The 17,529-nt window shown below is 53.5% G+C and overlaps 1 protein-coding gene across 9 annotated transcripts in view; it reads left to right on the plus strand.

Annotated features, from left to right (window-relative positions):
- Positions 1-17,529, plus strand: part of ABCC8 (ATP binding cassette subfamily C member 8) — a 76,259-nt gene that overhangs the window by 35,168 nt on the left and 23,562 nt on the right. For all 9 annotated transcript variants that reach the window (XM_060159577.1, XM_060159579.1, XM_060159581.1 and 6 more), the window contains 6 exons: positions 4,871-4,911; positions 6,106-6,251; positions 8,546-8,651; positions 8,829-8,945; positions 9,337-9,412; positions 10,159-10,264. In XM_060159577.1, the coding sequence (XP_060015560.1) occupies positions 4,871-4,911; positions 6,106-6,251; positions 8,546-8,651; positions 8,829-8,945; positions 9,337-9,412; positions 10,159-10,264 (592 nt within the window). The remainder of the gene's footprint in view (positions 1-4,870; positions 4,912-6,105; positions 6,252-8,545; positions 8,652-8,828; positions 8,946-9,336; positions 9,413-10,158; positions 10,265-17,529) is intronic.

Consider the following 17,529-nt stretch of genomic DNA (forward strand, 5'->3'; position numbering starts at 1 on the left):
ACAGAGAAGAAGAAAGCCTGCACGGCCTCAGAGTTCACACAGAGCTTAGTGTGAGAGGAGGCGTGGCTGCGCCTGCCACAGGCAGGGTGTCAATGAGCAGAAGACAAAGTGGGGAAAAGCTGCGAGCGAGTGCTGTGCTCACTCCCCTTAGAAACCAGTTCAACCCTTATTTCCTTGCAGAACCCACGTAGCTCTAGGTGTCCAGTCCAGCCATAAATTTGAGGAAAGCTTTGCAGGGGTGACACAGGGGTCCCAGGCCCTAACTGTCAACCAGTTGACATGCTGCCAGTTCATTCTGTCCTTTGTGCAGCACCCATTCCTCCTCTCTGTGCTAGACTCTCCTGAGGCCCTGGACATTAGAGAGGAGGCTGCACGGTCCTCACCCTCGCAGTCCTGTGGGTGACCGTGCCGTGAACAGGGGCCGTGCCTGTGGTTAGAGCCACAGGGTCAGTTCTAAATCCCCCTGTTCTCTTTCATGGGCACACCTGGCCCTGGCCTCCTTTATTTCTTTCGTTCCCTTATCTAATAAATATTTACTGAGCACCCACTATGTGTCAAGCCCTATGCCAGGCCTGGGGGATGCGGCAGGCTGTTCACAGTCTAGTAGGGAAGCCAGACGGGCAGCTGTGTCGTGAGTGGCAGGAACAGAAAGTGGAATCCATCAGAGCGGCACCCAACCTCATCTTAGGAGTGGTGGGTGTCAAGGAAGCCTTGTGCTCGGTGAAACCCATTGCCGATGCCCATAGGATCCCATGTCAGCCAAGTGAGGGAAGAATGTTCCAGGCACAAAAGCCTAAAGGTGGAAAGGATGACGGGTGTGTTCAAGACTCGAGTATATCACGGTGAGGAGAGGGTAACGAGACCAGATCATGCAGGACCTTGTGTGCTGGGTTTTCTCCTGAGGCAGGAGAGGCATTGAAGGATTTTAAAGGAAAGGTGGGTCTGCCATCTCTTCCAGTGTTCTGTGGTCAGGGGTCTTCCCTCTTCCCACCTGGGTCTGAACCACAGTCAGGTGGTTCACATCAAATGAATGTGACTGGCCTCATGCTATGTTTTGAAAAGCAAAAAACAAGCCCCCAAGCTCGGATGGAGGTGTGGGGTGGGCAGGATGGTGCCTGTGAACCCCATTCACAGGGCACCCAGCACCTGCCCCTCCCCGCAACCCAGGCCCTGGCTGTTCTTGGCAAGTGTCTCCTCCTTGGCGGAGGCCCTGACTCAGAACAGCCAGTGTGCGGGGACAAGGAGACCTCCAGACCTGGTCCCCCTTCCTTCTCCAGCTTCTCTGAACTTCAGCGTCTGCCCTTCCTTCCACCAGCTGGTACAGCCACAGTGGGTTGCTGATGCATAGCCTGGCGGGGGGTTTGGGTGTCTGAGGGAGAGCTGGAAGCCGCAATCAGTGTGGCTGTGAGCCTCCTGCCTCGCTTCCACCAACTCCAGCCTCGCTTCCACCACCTCCAGCGCCGGACACACGCCACTGCCTACTTTCCTTCCCTCTGCTGACTTCAGACTGACTACCGGACTGAATAGCTCTGTTCACTTCGAAATGCCTTTCCCCTCCTACAGGTGCAGCCTGCAGTCACTGTGAGCTGGCAGCTCCTCCCCTGGTCCTGGGTACGGGAGGGGGTGAAGTTAACCAGAGGCACAAATGGCTCACTGTGCCTCCCCGTGCATGGCTTCTGAAATATTTATCAATATTTTGCAAATGAAAAGCTCCTGCTATTGCAGTGCGCGGGGGGGGGGGGGGGGGGGGGGGGGGACTGCCACCCACAAGGCCAGACAGCATTCCTTGGCCAAAGCCCGGCGGGGCGGCGGGCAGCAGGCGGGTGAGCAGTTGATCTGAGCCCTGCTTTGTTTTCAGTTGATCTGTTGTTTTGTTTTGTTTGGGGGGTATGAAAAGCTGACACAGTTGTTCACTACGGAACCCCCAGAACACAACACAATGCCTGAAACAGCGGAGACCCTCAAAAAAAAATTTCTGAATGAATATTTCTTAAAGGATGGAGGGGCAGTATTAAAACAATAGGTACCCTTATCTCTACTCCATTACAAAGAGGCTTTCCCTCTTGAAGGTGGCCTTTCTGACCTGCCTACATGCAACTAAACTTTTCCATAACAGCATCACACTCACACATCGTTTCATAATCTTCTGCTTTCACTTAGTGTTATTTAACAGTATTCCCTACTCCCTAACATTCAAGGGTTGAGCACTGTCATGTCCTTCTTTTTTTTAATTGTTTCCTAGATCAAATCTAAGTGAGTCAGCCCACCCCATGCCAAAGTTGGAGAGAAATCTATTCTTGGTTATATTTCCCACTCCTCCGCTGCCTTTAATGTCCCATCGGCCCTTATGTGGTTCAGGAAAATGGAGGCTCCCCGGAGTTGCCTTTTTCCCTCATTTACTAAAACAGCTGATCCTGTTGGATGTTTCCAGTTTACTTGGTTTCAGGGGTTCGTTGCTGTGGTTGTGGTTTTTGTGTTGCTGTGACAGGCAGTGCTGCAGCTAACAGCATCTTGCTGAGGGCTTTGTGCTTCTCTTGAGTGATTATTCAGGATAAATTTCCAGGAGAGGGATGGTAGGATCAGAAGTCTGAACTCCTGTGTAGCTCTAGCTACAAAGCACCAGACTGCTTTCTGAGCGAGTTGTACCAATTTATAATCTAACTTCCAAGCCTATTCTTCAGCTGGGAGTTGAGCCCCCCCCCGTGTGTGGGGGAGGGGTCTTGGCCTGGGGCAGGGGCCGAGGTGGGGTGCACAGGTACCTTTTGACAGGATGGGCAGGAGAGGAACGGAAGGTGGCCCCTGCCTGAGGGAGCTCCCTGGAGGAACTGCCTTGGAGGGGAGGGACGAGGCTAACTGTCTTTACAGCTTCATCGTTGGTGATGGTCAATGGCCCAGGCCTGATGGACATCCTCCTCTCCCTCCCTCTCCCCAGCCAGTGATGGCCATGCTCTGTCCTATGTCCCAGATCTGGGTTCCTTATGCTGTGGGAAAACCAATAATGCTTATCCTGCCCCCTGCAGTATGAGAGGGCTGTGAGGGAGGGCTGTGGCATTGAGGTGGGCACCAGGAGACCATGGAACCTTCATCAAGAAGGGCAATTAAGGGCTTCCCTGGTGGCGCAGTGGTTGAGAGTTTGCCTGCCAATGCAGGGGACACAGGTTCGTGCCCTGGTCCAGGAGGATCCCACATGCCGCGGAGCGGCTGGGCCCGTGAGCCATGGCCGCTGAGCCTGCGCTCGGAGCCTATGCTCCGCAACGGAGAGAGGCCACAGCAGTGAGAGGCCCGCGTACCTCAATAAAAAAAAAAAAGAAGGGAAATTAAAATCACCATCATGTGTGATATTAGTGTTGATAAAAAGCCTTGTGGTTGGAGAGATTGGCAGTGCCCAAGGGCTCACGCATATCTTCTCTATGAGACAGGGAGCCCTCCAATGGCAGGCGCATAGATTGGGGATTCCCCAAAGATGGGCACAATATCTTTCCTATCTGCTTGGGAACACCCGTATGGGCATGTTTCCTCTTTCCCCGTCCTATAAGGTGTCTCCTGGGAGCATAGTTCCTCCTGTCTCCTTCCTCAGACTGGGAGCCCCCTGAGAACGGGGACCACGTTCTTCCACTCCCTTGGGGTTCCACATCTCCATGTATGTACTAGGTGGGTGCAGGACTCTTGGAGTAAGTAGACAATCAGCTTCTTGGAATGGTGTTGACGGTCTGGAATCCTTCAGAGTGTCAGACACTCACCATTCATTAAACAGGGGCCATGTGCACAGGCTCTGCCCTTGGCCTCTGGCTCCTGGCTCCTGGCTCCTCCTTAATTTAGCTAATGTCAGAACCAGACTCCTTTCTGCGCTGGCCTGGAAGAGGCTCCTGGAAGGAAGGAGGCGGAGGTGGGAAGGTGGCAGCTAGATGGGCGTCTCTTACTCCAGGAGGGCTACTCTCTCTGGAAGTTCTGGCCTGGGGTCAGGGCACTCTCGGCATCTCACAGCTTGGACCAGAGGAGCAGGGCTAAGCTAGCAGCCCATGAGGTATAATACTCAGGTAGCACTGAGGCATCACAGAGGCCCTGTTCCCTGCATTACCTGCTCTCACCTTGGAGAGAGCCAGAGCATGTGAACAAGTAAGTACAAGTTTGCAAAAATCAGGTGAAGAAACTGAGGCTCAGAGAAGGTGAACGATCAGCCCAAGATTACACAGCTTAGAAATAATGGGGACTCCGCCCTTCTCTGACTTTAAGTCCAGATCTCTTTGCTCTTTGGGGTCCCTATGAAGAGCCTGAGGGCCACACCATAAACAGAATAAGGAGAGGGCCTCTGTTGCAGCAAACCAACTGTCCCACCTGGGCGTGGGCTGTCAGCCTTAGAGCTAAGGCAGACCCTGCTTCCAGCTGTCCTCAGTCACTAATACCTCAGTGTGAATGAGTTTGAAATCCTTCCTAAGAGCCATGGGAGACTGGGAAGCCTCTCAGCCTCAGAGTGAGCCTGGGATTCAAGGACCAGATGTAGAGGAAGGAGTAGCAACTTGGTGCCCCCAGAAACACGTGCTGCTGACCTCGTGGTTGACCACAGTCCGCCAGCTCTCCAATCCCTTCCCCTGCCACTTTCTCACAGGGCTTTCTTCACACTGTCCACATGGAGCAGAGTAAGAGCATTTCAACCTTTATTTAAAGGCTTAAGTGTCAGTGATGGAGATAAACGTCCTGAGGGACACACGTTAGGAGCTGGAGGTGCCACAGAGCTAGAGTTCTGCCCAGCTCCACCCCGCAGGCTGGGGAAAGGACCCCAGAGGCTGCCCTGCCTTCACACCAACCTGGGCAGCTTCACTTCCAGCCGTCTCCTTCCTCCCACTAAACTCCCGCTGTGCTTCCTCCGCAGTTTTCATGAACACGGCCATCCCCATCGCAGCCGTCCTCATCGTAAGTGGATCCTTTCTTCGTCTCCCGGTGAGAGTTGGTTGGGCGGGGTGGGGAAGGCTGTCTGGCGTGAGAGGCGCCCAGGGTTTGGCCTTTCTGCACAGGGGCTTCGGAAGATGGGCTCAGCAGCAGGACTGAGAATAGGGTGCTGGGTGGAGAGTCTATATATGCAGCCAGTCCCTCCTCCACTGCCCCACTCCAGGCAGACAGGACCTCCAACCCCTGGCCTGGAAGACCTGACGCTTAGTCTCTAGGGCAATTAAACTTTCTTTAAAAGAAAAAAAAACAACAACTATCAAACCTCTTCATTATAAAAGTGAAACTTCTTCATTATAAAAGTAAAAATTTCTACAATGTTTTTGTAGAAATTTTGGGAAATACAGAAGGGAAAGGGCAAAGAGAACTTAAATCACCCATAATCCCACTGGCAACAAAGTTAATGTGTTTTTCTCCAGTCTGTTTTTGATTCACAGAATACGGCATTTTTACAAAATTAGGATTGTGCTTCCTATGCAGGTTTGTAAACTGCTTTTTAAAATTTAAGAATATGACACGAAGAATTCTCCATGCCATTAAATATGACAATGGTGGTTTTCTAAAGCAATTTTGACCAAAGCTGAGTAGGAGCTGAACAGTGGGGGCCGGCAGCACGCCCCTCAGAAAGGCCCCACGCCCACAGCCCCTCACCCGGGGCTCCCATCCCTGGCTGCTGTGACTTTCCCCCGGGGCCGGCGTCCCTGAACTGTGGCGAGCTCACAGCCTGTCAGTCACACTTGGGAATTCACTTTCAACGTGACTTACTGACTTGGTTCCTGTCCTGGTTCCCTGGGGAACTCTGGGTAGCAGAGACCACGGAGCCGAGCCAGGTACCCGGAGGCTGGGGGGCAGGCGGCAGGCGAAGAGGTGGTTTTGTGATGATCGTGTTTACGTTTCCGACTGAGGACTACAGTCTGAGAGGGCAGAGCTGACCTACCCTGAGGGCTCCTCCCTGGTCATTCCTGGAATGAAGGAGGCAGGGCAGGGAGGGACGGTTCCATGAGATGGCTGTGAGGATGGTGGTGTCTCCAACCCAAAGGTCCCCTAGGTCCCCTGCTTCCCGCCTCTCATTTCCTTCCCAGGGCTGAGGGCTGCCAGTGCGGGAGGGGCCCACACTCTGAGTCACGCTCTGCTCTGTCGCATGTGTGCCTCTGTCCGCAGACCTTCGTGGGCCACGTCAGCTTCTTCAAAGAGGCCGACTTCTCCCCTTCGGTAGCCTTTGCCTCCCTCTCCCTCTTCCACATCCTGGTGACGCCACTGTTCCTGCTGTCCAGTGTGGTCCGGTCCACAGTCAAAGCTCTGGTCAGGTGAGAGGAGGGTCCAGCAAGGGCAGTGGTCAGGCCGCTCATGTGTCAGCCCCAGGGCTCACTCTGGTCACTGCTACAACCACAGCTGTTTGGTCCCAGGACATGCCTGCCCGTTGATCTGGGCTTCACTGAAGCTGGTTGTGGTTGGTCAGAGGGACATGGGCCATGTGTAGCTTCCCTCCCTCTAGTCCCTGAGAAGGACTAGCCAACGTGCTTACATCCTGCAAGGAGAGTGTCACCTCCGAGAGAACTCCATAAAAAGGAAAATTCAACATTGAGCCAAATTTGGTATAACCTCATCAGTTCTAACCATTGGTCCTAGTTCTGCCTTCCGGGGCCCCACAGAATGAGCGCCATCCCTCCCGCACGTGACAACCCCTCAGATTTAAGAAGGTATCCCCAAAATCTTGGTCTTCCCCAAGCTGAACATCCCCTGTTCTCTCCACGGGTCTCAGCGCCTTCACAGCCCCGCTCAGTGGAGCAGCTCCCTCCAGGTGCCTGTACACCCTGTCCCCAGTTGGCTCGCACGCTGGGAGGCCCCACCTCTGGGCTCTAGAGCCCAGTGGTGACTCTGCCCCTCTCCCAGAGGCATTGCCTTCTTGGGAGTGAAAGCCTGAAGGTAGAAGGCTGAGGCTCTGGCTGGAGAATGCCACAGCTGGAGTGCGAAGATCTCCTTAGGCCTTTGAAACAGCTCCTTGAAAGCAAGGGCCAGTCATGCCACTGGGGAGAGCTGGCTGTGTCCTTTCTCATCACCAATGGGACCAGACAGTAACAAATGTCCTCTGTTCCCAAGCCCCTCCAGCCTTGAGGGAAGTGACACCCCTGTCTCGGGGACCCTGGCAAGTCCGAGGCAGCTGGCAGGGAGGGGTAGCTGTTGGAATGAAGTAGCTGATGGAAGGAGGGTCAAGGATGGAAGGGGTCATAACGCAGTAGAACTGTGGTCATAGGAGTATCTGACTAGGGAGTAGCCGGCTAGAAAGGGATTAGCTCCCGTTTCCAGGGTCGGCTATGCTGACTCACTTTTGTTGGCCATGGCATTGTGACTTCTAATGATCAGCCCTCCTCCCCCACCCACACCCCAGCCTGTGATTCTGTGTAGAACCCACAGATTCAAGGATGCTACACCTATGGGAAATCCCTTGCCTGAGTCAGAAGTATTTCTATGTAAACCGTTCTCATGTCACCATCATCAGGATAGCTAAGGCCTTTTTGTTTATTTATTTATTTATTTGCGGTATGCGGGCCTCTCACTGCTGTGACCTCTCCCATTGCGGAGCACAGGCTCCGGACGCGCAGGCTCAGCGGCCATGGCTCACGGGCCCAGCCGCTCCGTGGCATGCGGGATCCTCCCGGACCAGGGCACGAACCTGCGCCCCCTGAATCGGCAGGCGGACTTCCAACCAGTGTGCCACCAGGGAAGCCCGCTAAGCCCTTTTTAAAGAGGGAGACCAGACTCTGGGCTGAAAGTGGGAACAGGACACAGCCTGAAGGTTGACCCCAAGGCCAGCTCCTCCCCTCCCCCACAACCCCCGCCAAGTGTGTTGGAACAAGGACAGAGGGGGAAGCGGACGAGGCTGGCTGTCTGCTCCTGCTGTGGGGAGGGGGTGTCATGCCCAGAACAGAAACAGGGGTGGGGGTGGCCCCAGGCTGTTGGACATTTAAGCAAAAGGTGGGAGAGGGGTACACGAACAATTCTCAAGATTCCCCAGGCATCTTGCCCAGGGATAAGAGAGAATGAATCAAAAGAGTGAAGCTTCCGGAACCTCCTCTGAGTCCATAAGGAAATCCCAGGGGTGGAGCCTTTTCCTCCATGAGTTGGGAATAATACCTCTTCCACACCTCCCCCAGCAAGATCAAATTATATTATGGGGACTAAATTATGTGCTTATGAAGTATTTAACAGTGTTTCATGTATATTACGTGATCAAAAAATATCAGTTGTGGTTGATAGCCAATCCTAATCCTAACTAACCTAAAAGTAACTGATAAAGCCCAACATCCTTCAGTCTAATAACTCAAGACTAATCAACTTCATCGCTAACCCTAAAACTAGCCAATCCCACCTGATCCACGCCCTAACCTACTCCAGCTGACTAGTAGACCCTAACCAACCTTGGTAACACCTATCGCCCCCCATGGGATGCCCCCTGTCTGTCCCCTCCAGTGTGGGCTTTTTGAGGGCCACACCTAGAACCTGGCATCTTCTCAGAGCTGCTCTCTCAGGCCTCGCCCTCCTCCCTCTCCCCTCCCCTCTGCCCTGGGCAGGGTGAGGGGTGTCTGCACTTCCTCTGCAGCGTGCAGAAGCTGAGCGAGTTCCTGTCCAGCGCAGAGATCCGAGAGGAGCAGTGTGCTCCCCGGGAGCCCGAGCCCCGGGGCCAGGCCAGCAAGTACCAGGCGGTGGTGAGTGTCCAGCGCCCCCTTGCCATACCTCCCCCCCACACACACACAGTGTTTTTCTTTAATGCATGCAGCTCGTTCCCTGCTGGTCCTGCCTCAGCCTGTCCTCACTGGGGGGGAGCTCCCTTCCCTGCACAGCTCCCAGCCCCTGGGCCCTCACCTCCTCCTAACCATCCCCAGCCCCTCAAGGTTGTGAATCGCAAGCGTCCAGCCTGGGAGGATTGTCGGGGCATCATGGGCCCGCTGCAGAGCCTGACCCCCAGTGCAGATGGGGATGCTGACAACTGCTGTGTCCAGGTGAGTCTGAGACCCCGCAGCCCGACGCTCGCCACCCAGCGCCAACTCCAGGAGGAAACACTAAATCTGAAGTGCCAGAGACCTGTGTGCTGAGCCCTCTGCCCTGGAGGTCACCTGGCTGCCTGCAGAGTCCATAGGAGTCCTGAGACCAGGGACAGTGCTTCCATCTCCACCAAGTGGGGGGACCTGTAGCAGTCCTCTGGGGAGGGTGCCTCAGGTAGAGAGGTCTGCACGAGAAGGCCATTCCCCCACTCCCCTGCCTTGGAAGTGATCTGGGGACTGGAATCGGTGTTTTCTGGCTTTCATGGGGGAGGGGAGGCGACGGACTATTCACACTGAGACCCCAGCTGCCTTTCTGTTCTCTTCCGGGGCTGGGGTACCGCCAATGAAGATCATTGGAGGCTTCTTCACGTGGACCCCCGATGGAATCCCCACACTGTCCAACATCACCATCTGCATCCCCCGAGGTATGGCCCAGCTCACCCCTCTATCATGGTCTGGGGGTGTCCCCCTTGGAGTCGTGTTTGAAGTGCTCCCTTCCCACACTCCCCTGAGTGACATGGGGAGAAAAAGAAAAATCAGAATTGATTGAGTACCTGCTCTATGTGCACTCTTGGTGTGTGCTCTAGGGTATGAAGGTTAGAGAGGGGGTGGGCTACTTCCCCGAGGAGTCCATGTGCTAGGCAGCAGTGCAACAGCAAGGACAGGGCAAGACAGCGGGACCTTGATGTCAAGCCATCTGTTGCAGACAGAATGGGTGCTTCACAAAAGGAAAAGCAATCCCCAGTAGCCAGGGAAGTCGTAGTGGAAGAGGCGGGGATTCTGAGAATGAGCAGGGTGCCTCGAGCCATGAGGCAGCGTGGACATTCTGCAGGGGAGGCAGCAGGAGCAAAGCATGGAAGTGGGAAGGAAAGGGTGCCCTTTGTTGGGACTGGGAGGCGCTGGGCACACTTGAGAGCACTGGAAGGAGAAGCAGGTGCTTAGGAAGGGGCGAGGGGGATAAGCAGTAGGAAGGAGGAAGGACCTGGGGAGCCAGAGGTAGGATGTAGGTTTCCAGAAGGAAAGGCTCAAAGGACTCCCTGGGAATTCTAGGTAGGAGGAAAGCAAATGGGGGCCACAGGGTTGGGTATATCTGTCTGTCTGTCTTTCCGGGTGGTGGTTGTTCAGACTCCCTCCTGGCCCCAGTCCCATCTGCCGCCCTCCCTCCCTGCAGGCCAGCTGACCATGATCGTGGGGCAGGTGGGCTGCGGCAAGTCCTCGCTCCTCCTAGCCACCCTGGGGGAGATGCAGAAGGTCTCGGGGGGCGTCTTCTGGAACAGGTACTACATGCATCCTCTGGGCTCAGTTAGTGGGGAAAGACAGTGGGCAGGCGGAAGCCCTCTCTTCAACCGTCCTTCTCAGTGGAGGATGCATCATGCATTTACTGAGTGTGTTCAGCGAGTACTCAATGAAAGCACTGAATTGTTATTCTCATTACCATCATTAGTATTTGTTAAGCCCTCACTATGTGCCAGGTACTTTGCTATGTCCTCTGCACACACTATGTCCTTATGAAAATCCTTATGAAAACCAGCAAGGTAAGTAGTGTTAACAGATCTCGTGTTGTAGAGAAGGGCCAAACTCTTTGCCCTCATTCACCCAGCTAATAAGTGGCAGAGCTGGAATTCGAACGCAGTTCTGTTTGACTCCAAATTCTGCGTTCACGCAGCCGCACTGCCTCCCAGTGTAAGGGACCGTAACACAAACATTGGTTTCTGGCTTGGTCATCAGCAAAGTTGATACAGACCATTCAGTGGGTATTTCAAGGAGCCAGAGATAAACCAGACAAATGTAGGTTTCTGGGCAAAGATCACTATCCTAATTAAAGAGCCGGAACCCTAGACTGAGTCAGTCATGAATCTATTATTTATACCCACTTCCAAAAAGCACTTGAAACTAGTTGATTAAAGATACAAATAAAATAAAGGCTTTTTTAAAAGCCAGAAAAGAAGAGCCAAGAAATGAAGAGGGTGGAAAAGGTGTTCAGAAACCTGGACAGAACATGGCTACTGCAGTCATCACACAGCGTGGCTTGGAGCCTACCGGCACTCATCCCCAACCCCTCCCCGTCCCCAGTATCCAAGAATCCAAGAGAAAGAGGGATCCGACTGAGGTTTCAGGAATGAAAGTCACAGCCAGAGGCAAGATGTCAGGTTTTTTCATAAGCTTGAGTGCAGACTGAGCAGAGAGAAAGACCTTGGGACCAGTGTCTGAACACCTGTTTTTCCAAAATGTCCCTGAATGGTGCACCCAGCACATCTGGCAAGTTTCCGTCCTCAACGGGGCTGTGGGTTGGCAAACAAGCCCCTTGGGTTTCCCATGACCTTAGTCTCTGGAACCTTGATTCCACTGGGGATGTGGTATGTCTGGGACAGACGGTCTCTGCATCCATTCCCTATCTTATTCGGGTGTCTCTCAACACAGCCTGACAGGAAAGGTCCAAGCATTGCGTTGCCAGGCCCTTGTACCAACTGCCCCTCAGGGCTTTGGAGGGAGGAGCCCTTGTCCGTTGACTGCCTGTGTGTGTCTGTGATGGGAAGACAGGAGCCCCCAGTGAACTGTGAGCTGAAGAAAGCAACTGACCATTTATTGGGCACCTGCTACGGGCAGGCCCTTTGCTAAGTGCACTGCAAGCACGATCTCACTGAAGCTTCCCGCTGGGTGTTATCGCCCCATTTCACAGAAGTAAGAACTGAGGACAGAGAGGCTGGGTGACTTACCGGTCAGCATGCAGACCAGGGTCCCAAGCCTGGGCTCTTTCCCTCAAGCCTGGCCACTGCCTTGGGCTGGGGTCCCTTGGGTCCTAGTTCCAGGGATTATTCTCCAAATTCCATGTGGAGGGCAAACTGGATCCAGGCCCTCTCTCAGGGCAGGCCTTTCCTAGATGAGATTACAGAGCCCAGAGACTGGGGCTGCCCCTAGATTCCCCTGTCTGTGTCCCACTCAGCCTGAATCAGACCCCCTCTGAGCGTGTCCCCTTTGCCCCGCGTCCTTCATCTCCTCCCCACCCCCTTCAACCTCAGGTGCCGTCACACCAGTGTCAGCACCTCTCTGGCCTCTACAGAGGCAGCTCAGCCTCAGCCCCAACCTCCTCTCCAAGGTGTGCCAACCCTCAGGGTCTGACTGCTGCCTCTTCTTTCTTAGGAAACCTCTGCCCCAGCCCCAGCGGGTACAGGGGCCTCTCCAGGGTGCTGGAGCGCCTCTTGTGTGCCAGATACTGTGTAAGGCACTTTATTTACTTCATTGTCTCGGTCAGTCTTCACCAAACTCTGTGAAGTAGGCACTATCATTATCCCCATTTAACAGATGAGGAAACTGAGGGGAAGCAAGTTGCCCAAGGCCACCCAGCCCTTAAATGGCAGAAGTGGGATGTGTCCCTAAGTGCTCAAGTGCATGGGCTTTCCACTGTGTGCTGAGAGAGCAGGGGCTGGAGAGCAACACAAAGAAATAGCTAGCCTGACCACTCTGAAGGCCAGCAGCCTCGATGGCTGTGATACCCCGCCGCCCCGCCTCAGCAGAACCGTCGCAGCGCAGCTCACAGCTCTGTCTGCGTTGACACTCACTCTCCTCGACCGGCAGGTGGGGCCCCACATCCTGGCTCTGTTCCGGGCTCAGCGAGGGGTGATGGTGAAAGGATCTTTTTGCTCCAGGATCCACTTTGCCCCCCTCCACAGCACAGCTTCCCTCCCAAGCATAGCGAGTGCCTCAGGGTAGCCTGCAGCCAACCCCGGGGCGTTGTGAGAATTTGTTCATGACTCAGCTCATGCTCTGGCTTCTCTGCATTGATGTCTTCGCTCACCCCGTATTCACTGAGCACCTGCTGTGTGCCAGACCCCGAGCACAGCGATAGGGATGCAAAGATGGCGAAGACGTGGCCGCTGCTTCCAAGGGAGGAGAACAGAGATCAGTGCCACCATCGAGCGCAGAGGAGCAGTGAACTCTGTGGTCAAGGAGAGAAGGCTCACGTGGACATGGTATCTGAGCCTTGAAGGATGAGCGTGGTTTCATCAGATGGAAGAGGCCGGGGTGGGAGAGGAAGGTGTTCCAGGCAAGGGTGTCAGCGTGGGCAAAGGTGTGATCATGTAAGAGGGTGTGGTTCTGGTGCCAGAGCGGTGGGTGTCAGGGACGCCGGTGAAGGACAGGACTAAAGAAGTGGGCTGGGGGCTTCCCTGGTGGCGCAGGGCTTGAGAGTCCGCCTGCCGATGCAGGGGACACGGGTCCGTGCCCCGGTCCGGGAGGATCCCGCATGCCGCGGAGCGGCTGGGCCCGTGAGCCATGGCCGCTGGGCCTGCGCGTCCGGAGCCTGCGCTCCGCAGTAGGGGAGGCCACAGCAGTGAGAGGCCCGCGTACTGCCAAAAAAAAGAAAGAAAGAAAGAAGTGGGCTGGGCTGAGGTCAGACACCCTGTATACCTGGCCTGGGAAACAAGATTTAGCCTGAAGGCTGTAGGAGAAACGTGCTGGTGTTACAGGATGAGGGATCGGGGAGAGAGAGACTGCAGGAAGGGAGATCAGTCAGGAGTTCATTACAGCGGATGGGAGAAGGAGGCTGGTCATACCTGGCTCAGCTGGCTTCATCTGCTGTTTGTCTCTCAAAATCCTGGATACGTACACAGCTCTGCCTGGCCCACCTACCCTGGGCAATGAGTTCAGTGTGGGGACTGTGTGTTGAGGGCCCCCCTCCGTTACTTGCAGGAGCTCCATGCCTCAGACCCTGGGCTGCAGGGCTGCAGGGCAACGATGCGCTTGCCAAGTGAGCCAAGAGCAAAATAGCATTTGACCCAGCAGCCCCTCCCGGGGCCTGCCTGTCTGCAGCCAGAGGCAGGGGCGATGCCAAGCCGCTCCGGTGTTTTTCATCCATACCAGGGCCAAGACCTGGTGACCAGGCAGCCAGAAAGAGTTCCAGGAGGTACAGGGCAGGGATTTGGGGGATGAGGAGGGTCACAGCAGAGAATGCTCTGGGGAGATTGCTTTGTGTGTACAACCATTCATTTATTCCTTCCTTGAAGAAAATGAGCAGTACTGCTGAGCAGATAGGAGCAAACGTTCTGGAGGCAGGCTGTCTGGGTTCAAATCTGGACTCTGTGCTTTGGGGAATTCTGTGACCCTTCTGTACCAGTTTTCCCTTATTACCCGTGGAGTTAATGTGAGGTTTAACCTGGCATGTAGCAAATGCCCTATAAATATTATTATAAATATTATTCTTTGACGATGTACTTCTATTCCAGGAACAAAATTCCCCTATTGCTCTTTAATTATACTCCAGCCTGTCTCCAGGAGAGACTGTAGTGAGCTCCCTGGGGATAAAGATCATATCTTGTTTGTCTCTCTGTATCCACAGCGCCTTTGCTAAATGAATGCATTTGCTAAATGAATGAACCAGGAACAACTTATGACCTTTAGGAGGCTGCAATTAATGCGCCTTTACCTCTCTCTCCTTCCCACATGCGTTTGCCCAAGCTGTTTCCCTCACCCAGACCTCCACCACCCAGCTTCTCCACCAGCATTTGGAATGTGCAAATCCTATTCGTGCATGCCTCACACCGTATGCTGGGGCATGTCTCCCTCATGACCCTGAGCTCCTTGGAGATGGGACTGGAGGGCTACTCCATGCCATGCCCCAGGTGCCCCCCCCACAGGATGTGTATTTTGTGAACCACTCTGTGTAAGCTACAAAGGAGAAGACCTGGCCCCTGCCCTCAGGGGGCTCACCAGTCCTGGGTGGACAGAGACCTGGGATGCGCATGGGGGCTTCAGGGGTGAGGCCCTACATTCTAGGCTGCAGAGTTACTGAGGCAGCCTTGAGTGGGTCCTGCACATCGGTTGTTGCCCGGCTCCATGTCTCTGGGAGAACCCAGGTCTCGTGCGGCTCCCAAATATTCACTTTACTGATAGTCACCTGCGCCTGCCTGGCTCTCTGCTTCGATTCACTGTTAACCTGGGAATTTGCAAACCCTCTCCTTAATCTTTTAGAGGAAAACATTCTGGTAAACACTCAAAATTAGCAGATATCTTCAAGTGAAATTCTTTCCCTGGAAATAAAAAATAGGGCCATTAATGTCCACAGTAGATTGATTTTAAACAGCCCTGGGGAGACAGCAGGAAGCAGGGATCCGAGGAAAGTGTTGAGGTACCTCCCCACGAGGAACTGCAAACTGGCCTCTCTGGAGCTCCCTGCTGCCCCTGCCACCCACAGAGGTGTGCGCCCCGGGCCCTACTTGTTCTGAGCCTGCCTCAGGACATTGTTGCCTTTTGGTGTGAAGGCTGCCTCCTGAGACCCCCGATTCCCCAGGGTGAAAAATAGGCTTGTCTCAGGACGACTCTGTGATCCCATCTGTTCATACAGTTCGTTGGAGCCTTTGGGGAGTTGGGTCAGGGGCTCAAGGGCACCCCAGGTTTCCTGCAGGAGGCAGGTGTGGTGAGACGGTGAGCAGACAGCAGGGGCACCATGTGGACATGATGAGCCCGACTTGGGAACTAGATAGTCTCTGGTTGTGGTCCTGACTCTGCCACTCGATAGCTGTGTGACCTTGGGCAGGTTACTTCACCTCTCTGCATCTTAGTTTTTCCTCATCTGAACTATAAGAAAAACCCTTTCCTCCCTCAGAGATTTGGCATTAGGACCCAGCAACATCAATCAGAAAGGGCACTGTGCGTGAAAGGTAACATTTCAGGGCAGCAACAAGCCCCTCTGGGGCAGGATGAATGGACCATGGAGACCCATAAGTCCTAACTTCCCCTTCCAACCTCAATTTCCACTGCTTTCCTTTTTATTTATTGTTGGGGTCTTAAATGAATGTTGGGGCCATTGGACTCCTCCTCTGCCTGTGCCTTTGAAACCAAGCACCGAGCTGAAAGGATGATCTCCCGCCCACCCCATCCCTCATTCTCGAACCCCACCCAGGTCCTTCCCTCCAACCAGCTATGAGCTATGTTGGTAATACATTCTCCCAGAGTTATGGTGAGGTTCCTACCATTACCCCAATTTTATAGATAAGGAAACAGGCTCCCCTAAGGAAAGGGACTTGCCTAAGATTTCACAACCAGTGAGTAGAGAAGCCCATCGGATACAAACTTTAGAGCCCATGTTCCTTCCACTTCGCACACTCTCTGCACTCATGCAGACTCCTCCTCTAGCCTAGAATTCCCTCCCTCCACCTCCGCTGTCTCCATCCTTCCCGCTTCATGGTTCCGTTCACCTGTAACTTCTATGAGCCCTTCCTCACTTTCTCAGATTTCTTCCTCCTCCAAACTACTTGTAAAAAGTACATTTTTCTCTGACTCTAAAAGAATGTACATTAAATGAGAAAAGATACGCAAGTATAAAGAAGATTAAAAACCACCTAATATCCCGCCACCCAGAAGTTTCCAGTCTTTTCTCTGCATATTTGCGTATGTGTTTGTGTGTACTTTTCCTTCAAATTTCTATAGGACTTTCTTGCTACTACTTTTCTTTTGGCCCTTATAACTTTCTGACATCTGTACCTGTCTGATTTGCTCTGCCAGACCGTGAACCCTTTGAGGGCAGGCTCTGTGCAGTGATTCGGGTTGCCATGCACACAGGCACCCAGCTCACAGCTGGCTGCAGGGAAGGAGGTGGGTCAGAGAAAAGGAGAGATCATCTTCTTAGCTCACTGCTTGGTCCCAAAAGTGCAGGCAGAAGAGGAACAATCATTTAAGAGCCCAGCAATCAATGAGAGGAAGTGTGTGCCACATATACCATTTTTTACTTTTCAGATTAAGACATACACACACAATGAGGAGACTCATTCTAGGAAGGCTGGAACTACACTGGAAAGAGGAGAAGAGGAACCTGGATTCACATCCCAGCTTCCCCTCTTTCTAGCTCTGTACCATTGGGCACATCAGGCAAACTCTAAGCCTCAGTGTTTCCATCTGTAAGATGGGGATACTAACATCTTTTTACAGAGTTGTTGTGAGGATGAAGTGATGAATACAAACAACTTCACACAGTGCCTGGCATGAGGATGGCCCGCATTGAGTGCTAGCCCCCCTCCCTTCCTTCCTCCCAAACGATTAAAGATGTCTGTTACCAACCTCCATTTATTACAGACCTGTCATGTGCTAAGCACTGTGGAGCTGAAAAAGATGCTCTTCCTGCCTTAAAATCCCGCTGGGGATAAAAGACTTACACAGGAGCTGATTAGAGAAGAAGGTAGTCCATTATAAGGACTAAATGAACAGCCCAGATAATGCTGCAAACTGAGTTAGAGCCGAGGGAGTTCAGTGTGTGCTGGGGTCCTCAGGGAGGCCACAGATGTGCTTCCCTCCAGAAAAGTAACAGCCTTTGCAACTCTGGAAGCAGTCAAGGCAGAAGACTGCAGCGATGAGCTTATCTGGGCTGTGGACGCAGAGTTGGAATTTGTAAGCTTGGGTTTTTTAATCTGTCCCACATGACCAGCTTGTCCATAAACTACAGCAATCTGATGGTTAGGGAACATGAGGTTAGGTGGAGTTGAGGGAGTGAAATGAAACCATAAAGATTGGCGAATAGGATCATAGGGAACTGGTGATTATATATCCATCA

This window comes from Lagenorhynchus albirostris, chromosome 9, assembly GCF_949774975.1.
Source record: "Lagenorhynchus albirostris chromosome 9, mLagAlb1.1, whole genome shotgun sequence".
Classification (NCBI taxonomy): Eukaryota; Metazoa; Chordata; class Mammalia; order Artiodactyla; family Delphinidae; genus Lagenorhynchus; species Lagenorhynchus albirostris.